This window comes from Vidua chalybeata, chromosome 1, assembly GCF_026979565.1.
Source record: "Vidua chalybeata isolate OUT-0048 chromosome 1, bVidCha1 merged haplotype, whole genome shotgun sequence".
Taxonomy (NCBI): domain Eukaryota; kingdom Metazoa; phylum Chordata; class Aves; order Passeriformes; family Viduidae; genus Vidua; species Vidua chalybeata.
In genome coordinates, this window is record NC_071530.1 from 116,980,143 (window position 1) to 117,007,543 (window position 27,401).

At 38.1% G+C, this 27,401-nt stretch overlaps 1 protein-coding gene across 4 annotated transcripts in view; it reads left to right on the forward strand.

Annotated features, from left to right (window-relative positions):
- The window catches only part of NKAIN3 (sodium/potassium transporting ATPase interacting 3), a 339,758-nt gene that overhangs the window by 46,892 nt on the left and 265,465 nt on the right, over positions 1 to 27,401 (forward strand). The window contains exon 2 of one of the 4 annotated variants that reach the window (XM_053964096.1): positions 7,733 to 7,820. The exons of the other annotated variants lie outside the window; for them this stretch is intronic. Coding sequence (XP_053820071.1) covers positions 7,812 to 7,820 — 9 coding nt within the window. The 5' untranslated portion in view covers positions 7,733 to 7,811. The remainder of the gene's footprint in view (positions 1 to 7,732; positions 7,821 to 27,401) is intronic. 4 annotated transcript variants of the gene reach the window in all.

A 27,401-nucleotide genomic window follows, 5' to 3' on the forward strand; every position in this document is an offset into this window, starting at 1 on the left:
AAAAAGTGGGAAACAAGCAAATTCTTGGCTTTATGATTGTCACTGTAGGACAAAACAAACCCCTTGCACAATGATTTTCAGAATAAATAATTGTTGTCCCATTTTGGGAGACGTAAGAGCAACATCTTGCATCAGCTGCAGAATGAAGGCACTGCTGCCCGATCCAGTGTTCGCCTCCAGTCTAAGCCTAAGGACTTGGTACGTGGGAACCATTGTTCACTTCCAGTTACTTATCATTGTCATCTCTCTTCTTGTTGTACTATCTTTCAGAAATAAAATGGAAATAAATGGACAGTTTCTTGAAATGCCTATGTGCTTGTTTGATACCTGCCTTGTGGGGGTGTGTGATTTGATTTTTGAATAAGAGCATCTGTCTCACAGAGCAGTGTCTCTGCAGTGAGGAGCTCTGTGCCATGTTCTGATTAAGGCAGCTAGATTTTTTTGGTGACTTTTAATAAATTTCTCTGAGGTTTGATTTTTCCATCTTCTAAAGAACAGCAGGTAATTCTAACTTGGTTGGGGAAGCCTGTAAGGAGGCTTAAAATCATAGACTAGGCAGTGGTGTAGCAGAGCCACTTTAAAACCACTGCAGTGCATTTTAAAACCATGGGGCAGTGTCTGTTCTCTCAGCAGCAGGGGCCATGCAGGTGAACAGTGTAGTGTGTGGCAGTGCCCTGCTGGTGAAGACTGCATGGGATCCAGCACAGGAGCTCTGGCACCTGTGGCTAAAGTGTGTTGGACAGTATTTGTGTGCTGAGGCACTGACAGGCACTGTGGCTGAGGGTAATTCTTCTTTTAGCTGTTCTGAAAACAAATTGGACTATACAACAAAAAACATCTAATTTGGAAATATTTATTGGTAGGCAAGTGAGCTGTGAAAATATAAATCTCTTGATAAACTCTCCCTGCTGTATCGACATTAGTGGTACACACAAGGCAGTTTCTTGCTGTGCTCCTTTCTTTCAGGGAAACCGGAAAATCCCAGGAAGTACTCTGTTTCTCTTTAAAGCACAGGACTAATGATCTTGTTACAAGTTTATATCTGACAGGAGCAACTTTGTGTTTGCAAATGTTTCCTTCCTCTTGCCAAATAAGTTGTAGCTGTAATTCATTTGAAATTGAACAAGAGATTTGGAGCAGCAGCATACTATAAATTAACTATTAATTCAGAAGATAATTTTTTGAATGCTGAAATTTCAAAACAATTAACTTAATAATGATTTTTATATTGGTTCCATCCTCAATGCATAAACTGCTCATTACATCTTCATGTTGTCTATTGATCCATCTTTTATACCAGTTTATTCCATTCTCCTGCTTACCAATTGCACCCACGAGCCTGAATTTATTGGAACAGTTAAATGTCATCTAATGCACTGTAGCTGGGAAACAGATCCAGTAGACAAACCTATTATTATACTAATGGAGTTTTTTGAATTACATTTCACTAAGCTCAGTGTTATCTTCCATGTTATTCTCAAACCCAGTGACAGGTGGAATAGTTTAATATCTCTGAGCTGTGTATAGTTTTAGTCTGTTTGCTTAATGAACCTATGGTTTCAGGCATTGTTTTCCATTATTTCTAAAGAAGCTTAAATATTTAAAACAGTTATAAGCAAAACAAGCAAGCAGCAAAATTGTTCTGGACTATAGAGGCAGATTTCCTTTCAGAAATTTTAGGAAGCAGCAGTGCACTGCCCCAAATTCTGAAAAAAAAAATCAAAATAAAATTATTTGGAAAAATCTTTTTAGAAACATAAACCAGTACTAATACAAATAAGTACAACTCACCTAATTTCTGTGGAACTATGCAGTTAAAAACTGAATTCTGTCTGTGGATTGAAAGGCACACCATTTTTGAGAAGTAGGAAAAATCTCATGCCAGAGTGACCTGCTCTGTCTTTGCTGAGAAGCAGCAAATGCCTTAATGTAATTATTAAATAGAAACATTGAATCTCTGATACTCCTGACTGAAATCACTGATAATTACTTTTGACTAGGATGTCACATAAGTTACAAGGTGATTAAACAAACCCCAGTCCACCAAATCTTTTTCAATTCAGGGAATTCATCTTCTTTTGAAATTAATCTGGCAGTCTCATTGGAGAACACTTTGCATCCTGGAGGGTGCAAGGTGCAATTCATGCCTTGCCGCCATTCTTTTGTAGATAAACAAATGCAGAATGACCAACCTTGTTCTGTCCAATTAATAAGCAAGCAGAAGACTCCAGTTAGCAAAAAATTAGGAAAACCAGTTTCTCTGCAGTTGAGTAACATCTCTCATGTTTGCTGGGCAAATGAGCAATGAAACACTTAGCTATGCTTGGCTTTTTAGTTCTAGGAAGAGATGATGGCTCACCTTATTCTTTGTACCATTAACAAGAAGACAAATCTCCCTGTGAATAAGGGAGTTTTGCCTGTAAACATCGTAAATATAGTATTAGCAGTATTAGCTTCCTTCTTGCTGTTCTAAGGGAAGCAGTCATACAGTCAAGCTCTGCTGCTAAAGCCCAACATATTATGCAGTTAATAAAATACATTGCAGAGGTGACAAAACCTCCCCCGAGAGCTGAGCTATCCATGCAATCCTCATGCTTTTCCTTTTCAACAGAGCTTTTCATTTGCACTCTGCATTCATGGAAGGGGTTTGAATCCCCCTCCCTTGCATAGCAGCAGGCTCTTGGCTCCTCACTAATGCTGGAGTGGGGAGGCTGCTGAACAAAGGAATTACAAAAGCTTTTCATTTTCATGATCCAGTGGCACAGTTATTCAGCTCCTCTTTTCTTGATGAACTGGGTTTATCAACGAAAGAGGGGTTATCTCATCAGCCGAAGCCTACGTGGCACTGTCTGCTTACATCCTTTGTCACAGAGCCTGAAAAGAATCTATTACCAGAGTCAACAGTTGTCTTGGATTGCCAGTGAGTCCTTCAGCAGCCTGTTTGGAGAGAGTGAGGCTGGAGAGTCACCTTCCCTCTGTCCCTGGGCTTTATTCACAAGGAACATTCTGCAGAGTGTCAAGAGAAACCACAAGCTGTATTAGAAAACAGACTGGAGACCTCACTTAGGATTCATCAATGAGCTGAGTGACAGAGCAGAGCTTGATTTGCACCTTTCTGAAAATCAAATAAACTTACACCATGGATCATGTGCTGTTGTGCAATAGGATACACCTGTATTTAGTCTTTTCAAAAATCTCTGTAAGCCTTACTTCTGCAATTGTTTCCTTTCCTGTCACATAGTTTTTACTGAAATGACACAGCTACTCTCCCAGTAATAACTCTTTTGAAGGCATTTCACAAGCTCTTTAATATCTGCGGTCTTAGTATTAATTATCCAGGACCTTTTAAGGAACTTACTCCTATGGGACACAGAAATGGCCAAAGGATATTTACAGTCATTCTTTGCAAGCATAGAGAAAGCCAGTCTTTGAGTAAGCTCTCTCAAATTAGCATTATTGTGAGTTTGGTGGATATTAGTAATGTCATTACCTTTCCCAATACTAAATTAGGTGTATAAAACTACTTTTTCTCCCCTAAAGGAAACATAATTATCATCTATGTGGATATGTTTTAGGTCTGCACTCCAGATTCACTTGCTATTACTTTTAGTTGAAATATCAAAAAATGACATTGCAAGAGCTTATCTCTTTCCTGTGCTCTGTCACGAGCAGTCTTGCTTAGTTTTAGGAATATTCAGATGTGGTTCTCTGCTTAATTCTAATTTTTTTTCTAAGTAAGAAAATCCCTCTGGAATTTCATGAAGTCCAGTAATGGAGGTCATGCAAAATCAGAAGATAGAGTGAGTGGAGACATTAAATAGCTATCAGTCCAATGGAAGAACAGGTTTAAAAAGGAGGATCCTCTTAGTGTTTTTTTTGTTTTGTTTTTCACTGTGAATTGTTGTAAATCTTGGTCTCTGGCAATTTTTTCTAACCTAGATTTCGGTGCTGTTAGTGCCACTGGGAACTATTGGTGAATCTAGAAAATCAAAATTGCTTTTCTGTGACATTTAAGATTACTTTTTTTTAAAAAAGGAGGTTACAGACTGTCTAGGAATCACTATAAACTCTGTTAGATTAATTATAAAATAGATTTCAGTACCAGGAACTTGGCAGGAGTTTGACCCAAATAATTTCAGTGCAACCATGGTGATGGAAGTCAAAAATATATTTATCCAGGAGAGGACTGAATTATTTGTTATGGATGATTTTGTGTAGAGTTTTTATTTTTAATGAATGGTTCTCAAGCAGTAAATTTATGTAACTGTAGAAGTACAGACTTGTGCCTTTGATGACAGTACATTTCTTCCACTTGCTGTAGAGCACCTGGTGAGATTTCCCTTTCCAGTTCTTAAGAAAAACTTTCACAAACTTTGTTATCCACAGTCAGTGATTTTTGTGGTTAAGATGCTTAGCAGGAGGACATGCTTGATACATTTGGGGACTGAACTATTCCCATAACCCTAGATTTCAAATGCCTCCCGGGGCTGAGGGAGAGCAAGATATATGGCACCTCCTGGCTGTTGGGTAGATGCTGGAGTCAGCATTCTTCTTCTCTCATGTGAGCACAAAATGTTTATGTTTGTATTTGCATAGAGTGCCACTTATGAATGGTTAGTATGGTAATTTCCCATTGTTATTTGATTAATTGCCTGACTACCAGGGCTATTCTAAGGACTTTTTAGGTAACTCTTGTATATTCCCTGATTAGCATATCTGATAAATTCAGTAATTAAACTGTATGGTGCTATCTGTGCAATCACTTAGTTTTACTTGTCCCATTTGCTTATCTGTGTCTCCCTCAAAGCTCTGAGTGTGGATGAGAGAACTGCTGAGTGTTCAATAAGGTGACATTTATGTGTCTGTCTGTGAAGTTTACTAAATTTCCATCCTTTTATTGCCACCCTTATTCACTCACCTCAATCACAAACCAGTCCATTGCATTTGAGAAAAAGCAAATGCAATTCACACTCCCAAATGAGACTCTTTCTACTATAAATATATCCCTTTCTGCATTGTTTACATTTTTTCCTTTCTCCTCTCATGTTGAAATGATATTTAGATGTTATATTTGAGAAAGCTAGTCATTTTGTCAAGTCTTCCTAGCTTTTTTCTCAATCACTTTCAAACATAGATGGGCCAGTCAGTTTAGGATAGACATTATTTTCTTGCATTACAAATATAAGAAAAGTCATGTAACTCATTTTTCATCTTTATTCTGCAGTGCTACTATCCAAAGCCAAGGGCAGCCTGGAGTATGTTCTAAAATAACAGGAGGTATCTTCATGTAAACTCCTCTAGTTGGTTTGTTAGAGATGGCATTCTGTTCCAACTTTATGGCCAGGAAAAATCCCAATTTATCAAAAAAAGGAATGTGTTTTTTTTTTTTGTTTGTTTTGTTTTTTTTTTTTTTTTTTTTTTTTTGTGGTTTTTTGGTTTTTTTTTTTGTTTTTTTTTTTTTTTTTCTTTTTTTTTTTTTTTTTGTTACTCATTCACATCTCAAAGTGGTCATAGGAATATTTTTATAAAGACCTGCCTGAGGAATAGATACTCAAGAGCAAGGCAGGCTAAGTTGCCAAGTAACTGGGAAAAATAACTGGAAGTTGCAGGGCAGTTGAATGTGAATTGCTTATTTATACTGTCTTCTTTTGTTTGCATTGTAATTTTACACTTCTTGAAACAAATGTTCGAATTTGGAAGAAATTGTTCTGTAAGCTAGATGTAGATACAAACCCATTTCAAAACTGTCTTGCTTTTGATTCTATTTGATTATTATTTTATTTATTGACTGCTTAACCAGGCTTGCTTCACTGGTTTTACCTCTTCTTTATGGTAACTATTTTTTGCAATTCTAGCTTTGCAAGACCCATGTGCACGACATCATGTCGTACCAGTTGCCAAACAGCCATTGTTTGAACTTGTCTTGTGCTGAAGTCCATTTGTCTTTTATTCCAGCTGTGGAGTCAGTGGGATGCTGAAATGTGTGAACAGCTGTGGCAGCAGCTCTCTGGCCACAGAGAGCAGGCACAGACTTTCCCAGGCATTTTCCCAGGGAAGGATGTGAGAAATTCAGAGAACAGAATGAGAAACAATTTTTATCTCCACTTGTTGCACCTGCTGCTGTGCACATGTGGAATGTGTCATGGAGATTTGTTTACCAAAGGGTGATTTCTTAATTGGACACTGGATGGTGTTTGGATTGATTGAGCAATCAGGTCAAAGCTGTATCAGACTGGCTGTAAGGCTTATTGAGTTTCTTAATAAGTATAGTATAATATAGTATAGGATGATATAATAAAGCAATTGATCAGCCTTCTGCAATCATGGAGTCAATGCTAATTATTACCCGGCTGGGGGCCTGCAGTGACAGCCATTGTTTTGGCATAGCTCTGCTCTACAAGAAAGTGAAGGAACAGGATGAGAGTTGTGAAAATGCTGGGAACAGCAGTGGAACCACCCTCATGGGCTGCAGTGTACCCTCTGTGGCCCCTAAGTGAGAGAGACCTGTGAAGAACCAAAAGCTACCAAGCTCTGTCATTGTGGAGTTGTGTCACTTGTGTTAAAGTCCATCAGGGATAGAGTGGTCAGTGCATGAACCATACTGCTCAATAGCAGTTTAAAAATTATGGTGACACTGACTTCTGATGGGTAAAGGTTGTGTGAATCTGATGAAAATTTCAAAGGCTGAGAGAAGATACACGAAAATCTACCTCAATAATAATAGAAGTTCCATAATTTGCGGTGGCTGTGCAGAGGTTTGCTGTTAGCACCTCCCCCAAAACAGATTATATTTACTTGGGAAAATTAGAGATTTGTGTGGGTGCAAAAGAAGAGAAATGCATGAGACAGCTGTAGCAAAACTGTGTGGATGCACAATGTATAGTATAGCCCTTCCCAATTAGTCTAAGTGGAAGACTGCAGTGCAAAATAACTTTCAAACTTAGATAAACTGAAGCAATACTGTGATGTTAGTATCATGCTGAATTTTCTGAAGTTCATAAAATGTATTGTTGAAACTAATTAATATGCTGGTTTTTTTTTTTTTAATATGCCAAAGGCCTCAAGTTAGTAGTTTGATAATTAGGCCATGTTTCGTATTTAGCTACAAATTGCAGATAACTAGAAATGCTGAGATGCCATGCGGGTTAAGTGGGCACCATTATTTGAGCTATTTAAAGCATTTTAGTGGTAGCTGATAAAGTGCAAAGTAAGCTGGACAGAGAGGTTCTTTTCCATGATATATTAAATATGTAGGCATAAATAGAGTTACATTTTTCTACTCTAGTTAAAAGAGACTGAAACTCTTCATAAGTTGCTACAACAAGTAGTCGACTACTGCTGACAGCAGCATCTCCTCATGACAAGGTGTGTTAGGCTTTTCAGGAATGAGCTGTCATTTTCTACTTTGTGCTGGAGTGAAAAAGAAAGGCAGTTTTTAACAATGCTACATCATGTCAAATTGCTTTCCAGAAATCCCAATTTCTTAATTTTTCTAAGTTTAAATTGAACTGCTTTTATGTTTTGCTGTCTGCTTTCTGTTCCATCTTCCTCTGCTGCTAAAAGGTATTCAGCTCTGCCTGAGGTTTGTGTCATGAAGCACTTTAATACAGTCTGATGTCAAATATAGGCTATGGGATGGACATGCTCTGTAGTAACAGTAGCAAAAATGTTACAGAAATTTTAAAATGTAGCAACAAAATATTCAAGACATTTTCTGTGCTGTCTTTCCCAGACAGGTTTTTGAAATTTGGGACACTCATGCCCTGGAAATGAAACATTTTCAGTATCTCAAGTCAAAGAAACCTTTATAAATGAAAGCAGTAAGTATAACCTGGTATTTTGGAGAATGTTGAGAAAGGATTTTTCTGCCAGCATCTCCAACTACTTCACCTAACAGCTGTTTCTAGCAAATTTTCCTTAGTATTACCTTGTCTCCGGTGCTTAGAACATACACATTTTTCTGAAAGGGCTGTGTTGCAAGTCACCATGGGGAGGGGAAAGGATAACAAATTCTAATTTGTTGTGGCAAATGGTACTTTTGCCATTTTTGAGGAACAATGAAAACTGTAGCCTGCTGAGGAAAGGGAGACCTCCAGCCCTTGGGATTTCATGATACAGACGAAAAGAAAAATTGTTTCCAGTATCAAATGGTACAATATTTAGAAGCAGGTGCCCTTTGGGTAGGTTTTTAATTTAAATTGCTGCATGGGAGCCTTTCCTTGCTAGGGAAATAGATCATGTGTGGATTGTGCTTGAGCAGAATACATTCCTCTTAGGACCTTTTGGTGCATGTAATGAGGAGAAACTCTTATTGGCTAGAGAAAAATATGAGACAAATGGAATGAAAAAGTTCTGGTCCTGTTTTGAGTACCTTTTACACTTGTAGAGGGCACTTAACTGAAAAGTGTTATTAGTAAAAGATTTGTGTGATTTGTATATTCAAGGTCAAGTTTATGGATTGTGCTATCATTGAATGGGTCAGGTTGGAAAGGACCAGAGTGGGTCATCTGCTGCAGCCTCCCTGCTCAAGCAGGGACATCCCAGAGCACATGGCACAGGATTGAATCAATCTGGATATCAACTTGAATATCTCCAGTGAGGAAGACTCCACAACCTCTCTGGGCAATCTGTTCCAGTCCTCAGTCATCTGCAAAGCAGAGAAATTCTTCCTCATATTCAGGTGGAGCTTCCTGTGAATCTATTTCTGCCAATTGCCTCTTCTTCTATTGGTTGGCACCATCACAAAGAGCCTGGCTCCAACCTCTTGACACCCACTCTTAGATATTTATACACATTAATGAAGTCCCTTCTCAGTCATTTCTTCTCAAGGCTGAACAGGCCCAACTCCCTCAGCCTTTCCTCATAAGAGAGATGCAAAAATCCCTTAATCATCTTTATTGCCCTTTGCTGAACCTGCTCCAGGAACTCCATGTTTATCTTGTCCTGAGGAGCTCAGAACTGCACACAGCACTCCAGGGCCTCACCAGGGCTAAGGAGAGGGGCAGGATCACCTCCCTCAACCTGCTGGCAATGTCCTTCCCAATGCAGCCCAGGACACACCTTTGGCCTCTTGGCCACCAGGGCACTGCTGGCTCATGAACAGATGTTGTCCACCAGGTCCTTCTCTGCAGAGCTCTGCAGAGCTGCTGCTTTTATCTTGTGACAGGTTTGTACTGGTTGACATCACACTTGAAAGATACTGAGAAGATGAACTGTTAACTTTCTTAACAAGTTTTGTTTAACTGTGAGTACAGTAAAATCCCTTTGTTTATCCTTGAGAACTTCCAAAAGAAACAAGTTGCCCTCATTTTCTGTGCATAGGAGAGCTCCCATTCAGCAATTTAAATTAAAAGCCTACCCAAAGGGCACCTGCTTCTAAATATTGTAAATTTGATACTGGAAACAGTCAGCAGATGTAGAAAAAATTAATAAATATAATTTAGCTTCTTTTTATCTCTATCTTATTTTATCTCAGTCCTTCCACAGTATTTTATGTCATCAGTGATGTACACATTTCTCTCAAAGTCCAGTATCATGAAGTGTGTAACTGAATTGCAACAGCACCAAGAATCAGATCAGGTGATGAGAAAATGTTAGCTCTTGTTTCTAATTCAAGAACAGAAAACTGACCTATGCAGTTCATTGGACCTTCTGGAGGAGAGTAGTGAGTGACAGGAAAGTTTCCAAATGGTACCTCTGGGAATATTGAGAGCCACCAAGAAGAATACAAACAGCTGGGAGTTCAATTTATGCCATTCAATTTCCAGTCATTAATATAGTTTAGTGTACAAAAGTAGGACAAATATTCCTATTATGGTTTTTATAGGGGAATATTATATATAAAGGCCTGAGCTGATGTTTATTTTTTTTTTAATGGATATAAAAAACTTCCAAACCTAAGATTTCACAGAAAATATGGAGTATTTGTGACATGGGTCCTTTACTGTTTTTTTACTCTTAACTTACAGTTTAATGAACTATAATGGAGCCAGGCATGGAGTCAGATCCCTACAGAAGCAGAAGGAATGTGTCAGAGAGAGAATGCCCTCTGCTTTGGTGCCTCATGGATTTTGTGGATGACCTGGGGCCACGGAGGGTGTCCCTGTGCTGCATGGGCATGCAGCTCTAACAGTTCCTTTTCCACCATTTCAGGTTTTTTACAAGTCATACACACAAACTAAAGATGCTTCCCCTGTCTAAATAGAAAGAAACACATTCATTGAATCTGTCATTGCTGGTATATTCAGTCATGTGTTTAATCAGGTTCTTACTTCTATCTTGCTGTTTTTCAGCCCAACTGAAGCAGCAGAAAGCATTCATCATGTACATAAAAATGTAGAATGATGCCTGATGGATTGGTCTCTCACCATTCTTCTCAAAGGGACGGTTTATTATATTGCCTTTTGCATTCTCTCCTGCACATACATTCCTCCTGTATTTCCCTCTCCTGTATACATGGGCTTCTTAGCTAAAACCAGATGACAAGTATATATACTGGATATGTAAAAGAGTTTATTTCTATGTACGATGCATTTTTCCCCATCAAGTGAGGGCATTAAAACAAATTAGAACATTGCTTGATGTGGTGTAAAATTAATGTCATATGAACAGTCAATTAACAAGATAAAATTTGCAATAATGCCTCAAAGGTGCAGTGTGAGAGCTTTTAATAAAAAAGAAAATGTGAAAAAAAATTCCTTCCTGGTCCTGAAATGATTATCAAAGTATACAGGCAAACAACCATGACAAGTACATTTTATTATATGTGCCTTAAAGATCTCTTCCTTCATTACTGCTTTCTAAAAGCTTAATTGAGTGTCCATCCTCATTAAAGCTGATGAAGTTTATGCAGGGGAGGGGATTCCAGAAGGGTAGACCCAGAGGAGTACCCCATCACTAGGTGCAAAATTTACCACTTGCTGTTACGTACTCAAAATTACCTCCTTTTTCTTACCTTGTGATAGGGACAAAGACATTTCTGGCTCCAGAATGAGACTGAGGGCTCAGAGATGCAGGCAACACAGGTGATAAGGTGCCAGTTCTCCCAGGAGCCGTGACAGTCAGCCTCTTCCCTTCAGTGTTGGTGAGGGAAGTGCAGATGCTCACCATCACTTACTGCTGAGTGTCTGTAAGGTGACAAAGGTCTGGCAAGGTCTATGAAGCCTGAAGTCATGCTGCTAGCAGTGCCTTCCTTATTGGTGTGTTGGCATTTTCATATTAAATACAACTCATACCAAAGTTCCAAAGAAAATTGCTGTCTGGGAGCTTGAATTTATTGTAATCTGAGCAATCTGGCAGGTTTTGTCTAAACATATGTAGCACACGAACCACACTGATATGATTTTACTATCTTCTATCCTTAACTCTTTGTTTGAGCACTGTTTCCTTTGAAAGAGAGAGGCAGTGTATTGCTTGGGGACATTTACAAAGATGGTCCAAGGGGCAGGCTCAGAGCCCGAGCGTGGTGTGTGGTCATCCCTCACAACAGCTGTACAGCTGAGACTCTGTCTGGCTTAGGACAGTATTTACCAAAAGTCCACCTAGGAAAAAGACTAGAGAGATGATTCATTACTTTGATTTTGACTCATGTGGTATTGAATATGATCTCAGGTGAAACTGTACCTGAGTCAGCAGTGTATTCTTCAATCTGAGTTGTCCTCTTGCTTTCCCAAGTACCCAAAATTTTAAATGGTGTGATGTCCTAGCCACAAAATATCCTGCATACAGAAGACAGGGGATTTCCATGATTCAATTCCATTTTTAAGCCCAGTATGTTTTTCTAAATCAAAGCACATTTCTTAAAATGCAATTTAGGATCTGTAAAGAAAAGGGATTTGTTCTGTGGTGGTTTGTTCCTGTATATGTACAAAGACTTTGTTCCTCGTATATGTTCCTCATACCAGTGTGCATGCAAGTTTTTATTTGAAATTATGCATTGGTGCTGTTCTAATGCAGGCTTTTGGTGTTCAGTGAAAATTTTGTTCTTTATGTATAAATTCAAGTCCTAAAGACAGCCTGCCTGATTAAGAAAGCACTTAACTAAAAAAAGTAGCTTCTTTCCATTGTACAGAATAATTTTAACAAATATTTACTGCATAATGGATGCACAGAAAAATTAATTGGTCAAAACTTTTGCTAATATCTTGTCCATTCAGCATTAATGTTTATTGCAACCACAACTCCAGTTTATGGTGGAAGTTGTACAGAAAGATAAAGAAACAGTCTGTGCTTGAGGAAACTTAAAGCCTAAAGGATTCATGTAGAAATAATGAAACATAGAGCTCAACAAATTGAAAGCAAATCAACAGTAAACTTGGATTTGTATTTTACTGGACTTAAAATTTAGAGGCACTTACTGGCACTGGTTTCTGTCCAAGCTCCAGTGACAAGAAAAAAATCAGTTATAGCAGTAGCAAATGTGTGTGTTTAAAGGGATAAGTGTAAAGAGTCTGATACAAAATTGATAGATTTGTTTTGATACTGATAATAATTTTTAGAATATATATTATGTTGCCTTTCCTTTGTAAATGAGATTGCAAATTAAAAATGTATTACCTTGGTTGACAAGCAAAGTGCTTCCTGAGCACAAGACTTGAAGCCAGTAATGTATGGTTACTATACCTCTTCGACCTGTACAGGAAATCTGCCTGACTAAGAGAAAGATTTTGATTGCAAGACACTAGCTGTGCATATTTATTTATTTAGTATTTGGTATTTTTTAACATATCCCCCGCTGTGGCAGCATGAGGCTGCAGAGTTATGCACTCATATAAATCTATTTGCAGGCGTTACTCTCTGTGGTTTGTGGAATGCACAGTTTGGTGTAGTATGCTTGTCTTTGCCTGAAGGATTTGATTGAATGAGTTGTCATATCAGGAAATTCAGTAAGTCAATTTGTTATACTGATATTCCTGTAAAATACATGAGTACTGAGCCAAGAGCTGCTGTCTTCCAAGAGGTGTTTCAATAGTCCTGTCTGACAAATCAGATGGAATTGCGTTCAGTTAAGTGCTGTTTCTTGAATTTCCTTCCACTCCGACTTTAGCTAGACTATGAAGACAGAGTTGTACAAAATCCTGTCACAAACCTCATGGCTTGAAGTATGAGGAAATGGAAAAGAAAGAGACAGAGAAAGAGAGAGATTTACTTGACAGTTATCTATTATGCAACCTTTAGTCTTGTCTCTCTGTGGACACTGTACATGGCTGAAGTTGGAAGAAAACTGCTCCACAGACAGTAGGAATAATTAAAATGTCACCTGTACAAAATTATGAATAGCAACAGCAGTGCCTATTGAAATATACTTAATTAGTGCCAGGCACCTGGCAATTTATTTTTTTTTCTGCTGTAAACACCACAATATCTGAACTGTTAGTAGAAGCAGCAGGTAGCTGTACCACGTTGTAGACACACAGTGCCTACTCCCAGTTTGTGGTAATTGAGAGCAGGGCTGTGCCTGCGCCTCATCCCCAGTGGGCTACAGCTGTGCAGGACAGGTGAACGGTAGGTAGAGAGGGCACACAGGTGTAATGCAGGTGGCATGAAGAGTATAAGAAGTTGTACTGTAGCCCAGTAAAGAGCTGCACATACTTGAAGCCCTCTTTGTTGTTGGTTGTGCCTCCACTGTTTTCCCAACAATACCATGTTAGCTTAAATGAAGAGATCGAATCTTATGTGGTAAGGATATTATGAAATGGCTTTATATGTTGTTGCATTATCAGTACATACTGTGAGGGACTGGTGTGCAGAAGAGTACTGAAGGGTATGTTCATTGCATCTCAATCAGAATCTAATGGATTATATGTGTCCTGAGGAGGGCACTGTTTTAAGGCTTGCTGGCTTGTGAGTCTTGGCCCAGAAGTGGGAAGAGAAACAATTTACAAATAATTTGAAGAGTATGAAACTGCTTTTTATGTCTCCACTCAACCCTTGTGATCCTTACTTGTTCTTTGACATTAGCATCTGAAATGCAGTTTTGCAAAGAGGATATAGCCTTTTGTAACCCAGAAATAACTTTTTCCGTTCCTCATTGAATGAAATTGTTTCAGAAATGAAGTATAGTACATAAGTGCTTCGGGTTATTCAGTGTTTTACATAATATTATAGGTAATTTTGATGATAGGTTTTTAAGATCAACAGGTACTTGACTAGAAGAATTTATTTCTGGCTTCTGCTATTAATCACTTTATTTAAAATTATTTACTAAAATTTTTAGTTATGACTAGGAGAAGTTCTACTCATGATGCATGAAATCTTTGTTGCCTTAGTCATTGTTTAGGCCAGGGTCACTCTCTGCCTGGAATAATTCACCCTCTTTTTGGGTGTAATCCAAAAGACTTTAATACAGTTAACATGCAGCTTTTCTTTAATTTTTGTTACATTAGGTAAATAATTAAATCTGATTAGGATTTTCACAGTATGGGTACTTTGGAATGAGAAGAAGAATGCGTTGCTGAAACTATGTTTTCTTCCAGCAAATACAAGCTGCAGTTTCTCTTGTGAGAAGCTAATTTGACAGTACACATGGAATGAATTGAGTGATGAGGCGGTCTCTTGGGATGTAGGAGATGCTGACAAAACCTTGGCTAGAATTAATCAGAGTGGAAAGTTGTGCTATAGTCTTCTCCATCTTGGGCAAGTGCCCTGAACACAGAACTATTTATTTTACTTACAGAAGGATGAAGAAGTTGTTTGGTAGAATAAATCTTCCTTGCCCCCCACAACTTCGTGTATATTTTTCAAAAGTCTTTTTCCTTTCCTTAAATAGATGTGATTTTGTCAGATTTTCATGGGCTGAGGCTTTGCATCTGACTTCATCTTTTCACCAGTCTCCCACACATATGTGTGCATTTTAGGACTATTATTACTGTATTTAGAACTGTGTTCTTACCATTGTGGTCTTAATTGTTTGTATGGTGGTTGTATGCCAACATACATACATATAAAAAAAAGCTGTACATTTTATTGGTAATAATGCTGGTAGATTTTAGCTCATCAGGCAGGCCTTCCTCTTGTTTTTGTTTCTGAATGGCTTTCAGAAGAATGCTGTTTTCTTAAGTACGAAAGTTGACGTGTCTTAAGCATGTTGAAAGTATCTTATCTGAATGAGAGAAAAATATTCTCAGAGGTTGTTGATGAAATGTAAACAGCTAGCTACTGTAGGGAAAAGCCTTTTCTTTTAAATGGAGCTAAACCAGTTTATGCTAGCAGAATTTCTGATGTAACATAATTTTTTCTGTTTATGCATTTCTCCTTGTCATAGAAGGAGGTGGAATAACCAAGCCTGAATATTTGATGCCGTGTAAGTGGACCTGCAAGAGTTTTCTCAGTGGTTATATAATTTTGCTGCACTCTCTGCTTTTCAGTGCAGAAAGATCATTTTTGCAAGGTAAAATACCATTTTGACCTTGTGTACCCATCTAATTTCTGCCCTCTCCAGTGAGATTTCCAGCAGGGCTGCCAGGTGTGAATTAGATTTTCTTTCATTATCAAGAATAAAGCGAGCATTGTTACATCAGTAACAGACCATCAGACAGCTTCCATGTAGAAGTTATTCTGGGCTTTTACAGTCTTCTCCCACTGTGCTCTAGTCAGCCAAAAGCAAAATGGCTTGTTTTGCTAGAAAGCCATTCAGTGTCTTGCCTTTGCTTTTCAGCTCAGGTGGATGAAATCACAGGCCACACCTAGAGGTCATCACTACTGACCAGGTGGTTGCCCACAGCCAGCTGTTCTTTGTACATCTGCAGTGGGACAGCTTTACCCCTGCAGCCCAGGGGTGCTGTGTGATGGGGATGTCTCTCGGTCTCATGTGCTGCTCCATGGGCAGTGAGGCTGGCAGGGGAATTGCCCTGGTCCCTTGGCCTATCTACCCAAACAAAGAAGGAGGCTTCCTAAAGGATTCTCCCTAGGAAAAGTTAAAAATAAAAACAAACTTGAGTGGTTGTTGGAGATAGGAATGCAGTAAGGTTGGGGAGTATGCCTGGAACAGCAAAGTCACAGGTGTCTCCCCAGTGAATCTGAGCTGTGCCTAAGCTGGATGGGCAGTGGAGCTTTTGATTAAGTCTTTCCTGTGGAATTGCTTTCTAATTAAGCTTAAGGCAGGTGCCTGAGTACAGCTAATACCTCATTTTCAATTCTGGTAGCACAGCATCTAGAGGAGATGAGAGGAAAATATGACTTACACCATTGGTTTTCATTGGCACCCCTCACCTATAGAAACACAGCATATTGCACTCCTCCAGCCTCTGAACCTAGTGTAAATCTTTACTGTTCCCCTTCTCTTTTTTCATAATAGCTTTCTGATTTCTGCTGTGGATAAATAGGTGGTGCTGTCAGGTTCACTGAAGTGCTGTGAATGAAGGTGCTTTGTTCGTGGCCGTTCCATTACCTTGAATAGGTTTTGGCATGAAAGTGCTATTTCTCCTGTACTTATTTATACTTTCTTCTTTCATTTGGCTGGGTCTCCTTATGACTTCTCTAATCTATCTTCTGTCACTCTTCCCAGTTACTTCAGTATTTCGCTGAATTTCTACTTTCTTCTCTCCCTCCTCATTCAGAATATATTTTAATGGAACTGTGACCAAGAAAGAATTTTAGAAAGAATAAATGGAGGCATTTGCCCTTTTTACATTGCCCTTTTACACTTAATTTTGTCCTTTTTAGTTTTTTTTCTTTTTCAGAATTAAAATTAATGGGTTTTCACTCTCGCTTTCCTTTTACTCACAGGAGCTATTTATTTGAAAACAGAGAGAATTTAGAAAAATAGATATTTCTAATTGTTGTAAGAGGCAGATAGTTGCCTTACTCTGCATATGATAGTTTTGGCTTGGGAAATCCTGAGTTAGGGCTGAAGTCGTTCTGTTATCTAGAGCACATAATAGCAGGTGATAATAGATACTTCTATTACTCCTGTATCTCCTCTAAAAGTTGTTCAGAAAACTTTGGAGTTGAAATGTTTTACTCCTGGTTCTTAGGGTTTGAAAAACAAATATATTTTACTTGCTTTTAGCCTTTTTGAACTGGAGCATACTCTCTCTTTCTTGGTCTGCCCAGTTACTTGGCTTGTTTTAAAGAGACTTTTAAGCAGTTTACATATTGAAGATTATTTCTCTTGTTGGCGTCACCTCTAAAGTTTTGTTTCCATTGTAGATGGCCTTCCATTTTATGTCCTGTTGCTCTCTGCTCTGAAATACTGGGAGCAGTCCTCTCTGCTCCTAGAACATGTTCAGAGGAGGTTTTTTTTTTTATTCCCTTTATTGAGCCATTAAATAACACTTTCTCTCCAGTCCATGCAGTTTAGCTGATCAATGGTGTGGCACAATATCTATAATGTGTGAGTTTCTAAGAAAACCATGTGCTAGAAATGGTTTGTCCAGCCTGCTCTCCAGATTTTTACATATAACCTCAAATAATCCACAAACCACTGACACAGTATTCATGGGAGAAAATCCAATTGACTCCATTTCTTCTGCATCATTAGCAGACTAAGCACACCCAATATTTATTTAGATCAAACAATATGTTTTATAACAAAACCAAACAGTGATGTCCTCTACAGAGCAATGACAACAGTCCTTCAGAACATAGATTCCCCCATCATATGCAGGGTAGAATTCTAATCTGTACTCAAATCAGCCACTATGCTCTCATCCTCAGTATCATGAAGGGTTTGCTTACTAAGTATATTTTCAGTGCAGTGTTAATATCTGTATTGTCAACACAGCCCTGAATGCTAAAGCCTTTTAAATTTTGAAAATGCAGCCTTGTTAAACAGTGCATTTGTTACCATGTTTTGAAGGTATGGTGCTATAAAATGAACCATTTTAAGGCTAATATGATCCCTGAAAATCACCTCCAATACAGTTTTATCTGCAAGGTGAGAGCCTTCCAAAGACTGAATTAAATTAAGTAGCTCTAGCTATGTAGCACTGCTCCTGCCTTGCTGAACTGAGAGGCACGTCAGACTCCACAGTGCTGTTACATTATTCTACACATCTGGAGAAGTCTCTAGGGTCAAACCCAAAGAATATCTCTGTTGCCAGAGGAAAAATGGGCAGAACTTTCTGCTTTCTGAAAGTTCCTAATGTTATTTTGCACTTTGACCCATAAAATGAGGATTATTGGCAAGTTATGAAGGATTACAGACTTGGATATATTATGCTGCAGATTTAACATTGTTAAATGTTAAATAACTACCCTTATGCAGCTAATAAGCAAAGTTGTGGGAATCAGGACACCATTTGGGCCAGACTCTTGCTAAGATTCTTCCAAAAGCTGCTTCTATCAGATTAAATGAATAGCCCCTGCCTACCCTCTGCTGCTTGATTGGTGCTAGCTGCCTTCAGAGCTGGCCTTGCACTGACTGGATGGGAAGAAATCTCATCTGCAAATACTGCACATGCAGTTGGTGCACCTGCCAGTGCCAAATTGCAGGTTAAAATGCCTTCTCAGCCAGCATGAATATTAGTGACCTGTGAAAAGACAAGGTTGTGAGATGTCAGTCACTTGAAGTGCAAACAGCCATGCAGTTTCAGCAAGAAGAAACAAGAGAATGATGCAAAATTCCAAGTTGAAGAATTACTTATAATGATCTTTTGAGAGAGATGTACATATTTCTCACTGTGCTGTGCACGTGTATAGAGATAAATACCTGAATCCTAATGCATTCAGAGTTTGTGTGCTGTGGTTGATTTTAACCATCACACAAGTCCTAAAGGGCAAATACAATTTTTCTTTGACATTTACTTCTATACTGAGATATGGAAGAGAATTAATTTTTATAGGCATTTTTCATTTTCTGCACTTTTTGTGTGGTTATAATCCAGAAAGGAAAAAAGAAAAAAATAATAATAGAATTATGTACCAGTCTTGTTCATGAAGGTGCTGTGTAGGTCTGAGGAAAACTATTTCAGCAGTGATTATGTGGCTGAATGTTTTTCAATGTGAAAAAATTCATCTGAGACTTTTGTGACTTTTTTTTTAATAAAGGAGAACAGACTATCTCTAGAAGAGTCTAATATCCTAAATATTTAAAATTGCTTCATGAAATACAAAAGCCAAGCAACAAAGAGAGCTGCACTGTAAAGCAGAGGATGGCTCATGAACAGAGGAGTAAAACCACAAAGATGATACAGGGACATTTGCTTTGGCCAGAACAGTTTCTGCAGGGCAGATGGAGAGAGGCTTTTACCAAGGCCTGCAGTGACAATGATTTTACACTGACAGAGGGCAGGTTTAGATTAGACACAGAAAGAAATTGGTCACAATAAGGGTGGGCAGGCTGGAACAGTCTGCCCAAGTGGCTTCTTCACCACTGGATGAAGGCCAGATTGGAAGGGGCTTTGAGCAGCCTGCTGTAGTAAAAGAAGTCCTTGTCCATGGCAGCTGGGTTGGACTAGATGATCTTAAAGGTCCCTTCTAAACAAAGTCATTTTGTGGTTCTCATGTTCTGTGTACACCAGTTGTTGATTTCATCAGGGACACTGAAGGAAAAGAGAGCCATAGAAGAAAGGTCATAGTGCTGGGGCATTGTACTGAAAAGCTCCTTCACAGCACCTCAATACTGAAGGACAATAGTAATCAAAATATGAAGCTATGAATCACAGCCATACGTCAGAAGATCTTACTAAGATTTTCCTCCCTCTTTACCTGAAAAAAACTGGAATTACTGGACCACTCTGAGAGAAACTGAGCACTTTTCTTTCTTTTTGACTTAAAAAAATAATAGAGTTAATGATGGACTAAAATTGGTAGCAGTTCTGAAAATTTATTCCAGTGGCACTTAGTTTTGAATAAAACCTAGCAATCAGTTAATATATTTTCCCCCCTTTTTTAAAAGCATTAAAGGCCAGGCTGATAAAACATGAGATTAATGCAATCTCTATAGTCAGTGGGCCCTCCCAGGTTTTTCTGGAACAGGGAACTAGCAGCCCTGTCAACAGATAGATAATTGCTGTATTGCTTTCAGAGCCAGTTAAATAATACAAAGCCACCTTACTGGCAGACACCTTAAACTCCATTTGCCAGGAGATATGTAAAAGGTCTGCAAAAGACAAGTCTAAAATTCATAGTGCAAACATTATTTGTACACATACAATTTCCCAGTGCCTTTCTCCCAGCTGCAGTGTCCTGTGTTGCAGTTGGTAATTGCCTCTCTTTTCTCCCTGTCCCACAGGGACAAGCAAGCTTTTCATCTGTCTCTTTGCTCTGCCTCACAGATGCTAGCCATACTCTTCTTGCAATCAGTTATCTAAATGATTAACATAATTAAGTTAAACTCAGTGAAATTGTTCCTAAACTGTATTTAGCTTGAGGGTTGTTTTGGCTTGGAAGTAGAGCTGGTATTTCCAGACCTCTCTTGGTCTTTTATTTTTTTTTTTAATTTAGGTATAATTATATCAGTTGTTTTCCTTTGATTTCATGTTTTCTTTATAAATTATAGTTTTAGATCACTGTAACTCATTTTGTGGACCCTCAAGATCAGAGGTAGTGACTTACTAAAAAGCACAAAGACCTTTTTCTCTGAGCAGTGCATGGAGTTATTGATGAGATTTTTTCTAAAACCTGACCCGCAGTATAGCAACTCAGCCAATGCAAGCAAGTGCTGCTGTCTTCAGAAATAGCAAATGTTTTTTGTGAACATGTTTTTGTATTTCTTTATGGCCAGAGAACAGGGAGAACAGGTCCTCTTAAGTCTGTGGCTGAATAAAATTACTGCTTCTCCTAGTTGAACTGGCTGCTTAGATGAAGAAGTGCAAACAACATGAATTTGTGAACAGTGACATCGGTAAACAACCTGCCCCTTTTTGCTTCTTCTGTTGACACAGATTTAGATTAACCTAGTTGTCCCTATTTTTCATATTCATGTCTTTCAGATATGTTTCTGCTCCAGAAGTACCACAGTGCTTCAGTAAATCATACTAATGCTGTATTAGAAATTAAACAGAGCTGTACTGAGCCATGACCTGACATTCTGGAGATTTAAATAGAAATAGCATCAAATTCTTGTGATTGTACTACTGTAACATAAACTGACTTGTATACAAGTTGTGCAAAACCATCTATAGAACAAAATTTTTTGCTAGTGTAGCCATTTCATATGTGTAAGCTATGTAGATAGATGACTCTTTGCACTGATGGAGCAAAGTATTTTTAATTGTAAAATTAATTACAAGAATAGAGTGTTACATTTCATTTCATTGTGTAAGATTGCTGAGAATGGGCAACCACATAGGAGAATACGGAATAGGAGTGAAAAAGAGGGACAGGAGGAAAAAAATTTAGTGGCAAGTCACTTCTTCCAAATAGGGCTGTGCTGGTTGGTTTTATTTTGTTTGTTTGGTTGTGTTTTTTTTTTTGGTTTTTTTTTTTTTTTTTTTTTTTTTGTTTTGTTTTGTTTTGTTCTGTTTGGGGTTTTTTGTTGACATGTGAATGATACTGCTAATTATCATGGCTGCCTGCTCAGTCAGACTGAGCTTGTCTCCCCAAGCACCACTGTTTGGTGTTACTGTGCAGAAGTTGCATTCAATTATTTGCAGTAATTTGAGGCACAGCACATCTTCTAGATGATTTTCATGCCACAGGTGTTGAAGTGGTTCCTTTTGTTTAGCAAGACAAAACTGAATTCTAATGAAAAAGTTAATGTATTGGAAAAGGACTCCAAATGGAGTAAAACTGCATTTTGCCAACTAATTAACTGTATTTTTCTTCCTTTAACATAAAAATATAATCTTTTATAGAAGCTGGTATTGCTTTTCTTTCAAGGCCTTTGGGGGATGTATTTGCACTCACTATCTTATTTTCTCTCCATTCAAGGGTTTGTTTCAAATGCAGACCAGTGTTCTCTGTCACAAGGATTCCTGCTCTTCTCTTTTTGTTGTCTGATTTCTTTGTGTTAAGGACTCTTGCTTTCCTTTGCAATGTGTAGTACTTTTGTACTATAAATCTTCTTTGTTTCCTTGCTCCATTGGAACATATAATCTAAGTTAAATCAGTCAGCAATAAAACATTTGAGTTTTACCTCATTCTAAGTTCTTGTGTTGGAGGAATTCTGCAGAGTTCAACATTTTGTTACATCTGTAATAACTTACCATGAGTTTTGATTTCCCCTTATAGCTATTTACTTGGAGAAATAAGAACACTGGGTAAGAGGTCCATTGAGAGACTTGGAACTACCTCTAAGATATGAGATCTTCTGTATCACCTGGTATACAAATGGGTGGCTTTTGGTTATTGCTGGGGCAGAAAGGCTTTCAGTAGCTCTGCTGTTAAAATAATTGCTCTAGTATTTCCTTTAAGATTGCCAAAACATCTAACACTTTATTCCATTCCATTTTTGGGGTATTTAAGTTTAGAGAGCCTGACATGGGAAAAAGAAAAAAAGACTATGTGGGAATTTCCCCTCTCTTTTGTGACTATGACAGAGTAAATTAATGCAGCTGTGCATGACTTGCTGTTTTAATTAGTGTCCTGTTACCATACATGTAATGAGTGTAGATGGAAAGAATTCTAGCCTTGCTATTATCATGTACATTAGGCTGAACACTTCTCTGGAGTCAGCTTGAGTTTTGAGCCTTTTGAGTTAAAAAAAAAAAGAAAACACCTACTTGGGGCAGTGGTCAATTAAAGTGAAGTAGAGTATTTTTAACAGGATGAAGTACTATCTTTATTGCCATTTTGAGCTTTTTATAACACCAGTATCAATCTGTTGAAGACCACCCTCTGATCAGCTGTGCAGTATTAGGCATGATTTCCAAATTATTAGCACCAACCTGATCACAGCAACACTGCTTGTATGTGGGAGTAGTTATTTGTGTTGGAAGTAAAAATAAGGAAGCTGTCATGAGACTAGCAGGGTTTAGTTTGTTGACCAGTAGAATCACAGGGTTTGTTTCACTGGGGCCTAATAACCAGTTCTTCCCTTAAGAAAGACCAGTGCAAGGATATTTATAATTTCAAAATTGATTTTAGCTGTGCTACCATATTGAAAGTCCCAGTTTAGACTATGTCCTTAATCATCCAGATTGTGCTAGACCCTGGATAAGGAATACCAACAGGCTTTGAATCCTAGTCACTGAGACATCAGATTTAATTTCTGCTTGTGGGTTTTGAACTGGATTGAGGTCAAAAACTGGGGAAAAGGAGGAGGTACAGAGCAGAACAAAATAAGCAGAGATGTCTCAAAAAAGTGGATGGATTTCAGTAGCAGCAGTTGTGACTGTAGGACCTTTGTGGGGAAGATGGCAGCTGTATATGCAACAGGTATATAAAGCCAAAGAACTCTTGTAGCAAAAACTCAAGAGATTAATGTTACATGAGCACTAGATAGCAGTTAGTGTCCATGTGGTAGTCCTGTTCTTTTCTATGGCTTTGGCATTTGCTTCTGGTACTTTGCCATCTCTCAAGAACTGCTGGATAGCTTTTAGTCACACAGGCTTGCTCAGCATTGGAGAGCCCTTGCAGCTAGTCAGGAAAAAACAGATTAAATATGAAATGTAGGACTCTAATTCTTCTTTAACTCTAGTTGAAGCTATTTGGATAGCATGTGAGTAAAAATATCCAGTGTTTGCCACTCTGTCTGAGCGATGTCTTGAACATTTAAAGAATAATCATACACACTTCAATACTGGGGTATAAAAATAGAAGTGCCATGCCCAGGCAGATCATGTAAATCAATGAAAAAAATCACAGATAGAATTGCTGCCCCTTGCTTTCCCTTCTCTCTTAGAGCACTACCTGTAGTTTCCAGGAAAAGAAGAAAATCCACCAAAGAAACACTGAACAGGGCTGCCAGTCCTGGCAGAAGTCAGTTGAGAGAGTAGAGAAAGGATAAAGGACCACCTCTTACTTAAGCTCAAGGGCTGATACTGTGAAATAAGATTTATATGCTGAGATCTGTAGGTTGCTTTAGGTCTAGTGACATGGGACAGGTATCAATTAGAGAAAATTTCCATAACATATTTAAGAGAGAATGCTTTGCTGCTCTCTTTTTTTCTTTCACTTGAAAATTTTCCATTAATTTTAATTAAGCTTGTCTTGGACTCATGACCATAATCAATGGGATTTTTTTTTCTCCCCCAATTTAACAGCTAGCTTTGCTCATCAAGGAATTTTTCCCAGGTGTAACATGCTCTAGTTAAGAAGTTTCATTTTAAGCTATTCAACTGCTAGTTCTTAGAATGACTTAAAAATGCCTTCAGAATACAGGGCTAGGGCATGAATGAATACAATTTTTCTAAATTAGTAGGTACATATTCTCAATTTGCTGTGAATGCTTTATACTTCCACAAAAAGCAGATACTTTAAATACTAGGTTCCTAGTGGAAAACACTCAAAGCTTGTTTTGTATGCCATCTTATTAAGAGAAAGGGGAAAAGGGGCATTTGCTAAATGCTTACTTGTAAATTTGAATAATCATTGTAATTTTTGTTATAACAATGTGAGAAATCTACTTATTGTTTCTGGAATCACCATTAAGGGCTTTAATCTTGCATAATAATTAGAATAATCCTGCCAAAGGAACCATTCTGGGTTGTTAAAACAAATTGCAGATGTTTGAATGCTGAAAAAAAGTTTCTTTTCTAACGGATTTTTCAGTTTCCTTTGTAAGGGATTTTTGTTTCCTTGTGGATGTTTCTGCTGGGACTCAGAACCTGATCTCTATTTCTATAGAGTCTCATCCTTCCTATAGCAGGAAGTAGCATCTAATTCCACTGACTTTCAATAGTTTGCTTTGCTTTGTTGCTTGGTGAATTTCAGGCAGTGACCCGTAGTAGGGCTCATGTCCTTCATGTCTGATTAAATTTAGCTAAGAGACAAAGGATCCAGTAGCTGTGCAGATAGTCAACAACTGTGTAATGGAGGGCAGCATGCTAATAAAGCCCTTTTGCAAGTAGTATTCAGTTCTTTTGAATATGTGGTTAATAATTTCCTCGTGGAAATTCTCAAGTGCACTTATCTATCTTTGAGTGCCCTACAAATATTAACTGATTTCTTCTGACAAACCTTTAGTAGGAGTTATTTTCCAATTTTTTTTCCTACACCATAGGTATTTCTTTGTTGGAAACTTCTTGTTATTTAAATAAAATGCAACCAGTGAGTATTTCCTCTGAATACCAAACATGGAAAGAGTTAAGTCATGACCCTGAAAAATTTACATTGTTACTTCCAAGAATATCCTTTAATTCAAGTGTTTTTAAAGTTCTGAGTATTGTCTTTATCATTCTTTTGTAACATACAGTGATTTGAAGCTTCTTATGTTCACAGACTGAAAATTTGAATATTTTTTCAAATGTGTAGTTTAATAGCACTGTGAAGTAAAGAAGTGCAGTTATTCCCATTTCACAGACTGTTAAGTACCAGACTCTTAGTTAATGGATTTACATTGCTCTGGGATCTGAGCTGGCATCTCTGCTGTGTAGTCCACTTCTGTATCCACTGTGCTATACCCTAAATTTCATCCAGTCTTACTTTTAACACCTAGCTGAAGTTCTTCAGCAAGAAAAGTCTAATCTTACCCTTCAGTCAATGGGTAATTAGACATCTAGATCTGTTACACTGCAGTTAGAGATCTAGTTGTTCTAGATATAGTACAACTTATTACATTTAATGTGTGAGGTGACTAAATGCAAATTAAACTTAGTATTATGTACTTCCTTATTACCATTGATTACAGAGGGAGACTTGTTTTCCTTTAGATTTAGCTATACTTAATACCTGAATTGCATCAGCAAGTAATCCAAAAACCGGCTTGCTTGTGAGGAACAGAGACTGACAGCCAGCCATGGGCTAGAGCTATTAGTATTAGACCTTTGCCCTTGTCTTTTAATAGAGCTTTTGTTTAGTGTAAATACAAGGAGTCTCTATATGAACATTTCAAAATAGATCTGTCTAAATAAACAAGGAAGAAAGTAAATCCCTGTGAACCTGATGTAGTTCTGCAAGCCCCAGAGGTTCTTTGGTTAAGTAAAACTGTCACTTACCAGTGTTTTTTTTTTTTTTTCACTTTCATTTTACTCATTAATCTTCAGTACTGCTAACTATGAGACATATTTAATGTGTAGGTTAAGTCACTTGTAGTTATCTGTAGATTGCTAGCTCTTGTCCAGCTGCTATAAAAGTGATTAAAATGCTAGCATCTCAGGGCTGCTCAGTGGCTGAGACAGTCCAAGTCTTCTGCCAGTGTTTGAATGCCCACATCAGCTTGTGGGCAAAGCAGTCTTCATCCAGTTTCTATGAAATTCAGAGTCTGGTTCTTACATGTGGAAATAGGTCAGTGATGCTGCATGCTTCAACTCCCACCCCTGTTCTGTCCTGTGTCCACTCTGTGCCTGTGAGAAGCTCCTTGGTCTTCAAGACTACCAGTCAAGGAACTTGTACAGCCTGAATGTTACCTAATTATAATCCTCTGCAAATCAGAAAATACCTAGCTTTTACCTTTTAATAGTGAGGAATGATATCTCAGTTAAATTTCGCTATGATCCTACTGATATGGAGGTTTTTTTTAATTGTTTGGGATCCTTAGGGCTGCCTCGTGGAGTATTCAGCATTCAGTCCCTCACTTGGGGACTGCTGCTGCGAGATCAGAGAGCTGAGGCTGGCAAAGCTGGGTATTCATGTCTTGGATGGATCTTGGCTCCTGGCTCTTAGCAAAATTCCAGTTGAACCAAAGCTTCACAGCAGGGAGGCTGCAGGCACAAAGAGGCTCCACTTAAATTGACAATTTTATGATTTGCAGATTAGCTACCATGAATTTAGGAGCATGGAAAACTGTGGAGCTTTCAAAGAGGTTTGGCCATCTTAACAAAGAGGAAGGGCTTGATCAACTAGCTAAGTTAAAATTTCTGGGTTTGTAGTTTTCATGATGAGAATCTGGTTCTGAGCAGCTTTACTGCAATTACCTGTTCATCACCTTAACTCTAAAGTGGCCAAGAAATGGCCTTTTTTACATTGATTTTGATGTTAAAGTTCAGTTCAGTTAATTTTATTCTTCTTTGGCTCTTGTAAGTACAGTAATAGTTTTGTTTCTGTATCTTTCTGCTATGAGTTCTATAATTTCTCTCTGACTTCCAGCTAAGGGCTAATGTGTAGAGGAATCATAGCTGTTCAGGTGGAATAAAAATATGTATGCTCTGTCTGAATGCAGAAAGTATTAATTAAGAATATGCATTATAAATACACTTTTCTTCCAGAAGCCCATGAAATTGCTTGGCTGACGTAAATTATTTTTTTCTTTGCAGTGGGAGTTATGAAGTGGTGTAGATTTTAGCATTTAATCTACTCTAGGATTAATTATAGTCCTAAACTCATCAGACTTTCAGGAAACTGAACCTGATCCCTGAAAAGAATGAATGGCTCCAAAGAGAGTGTAATTTGAGTATGTTGGTAAGAGATTGAAAAAGAAG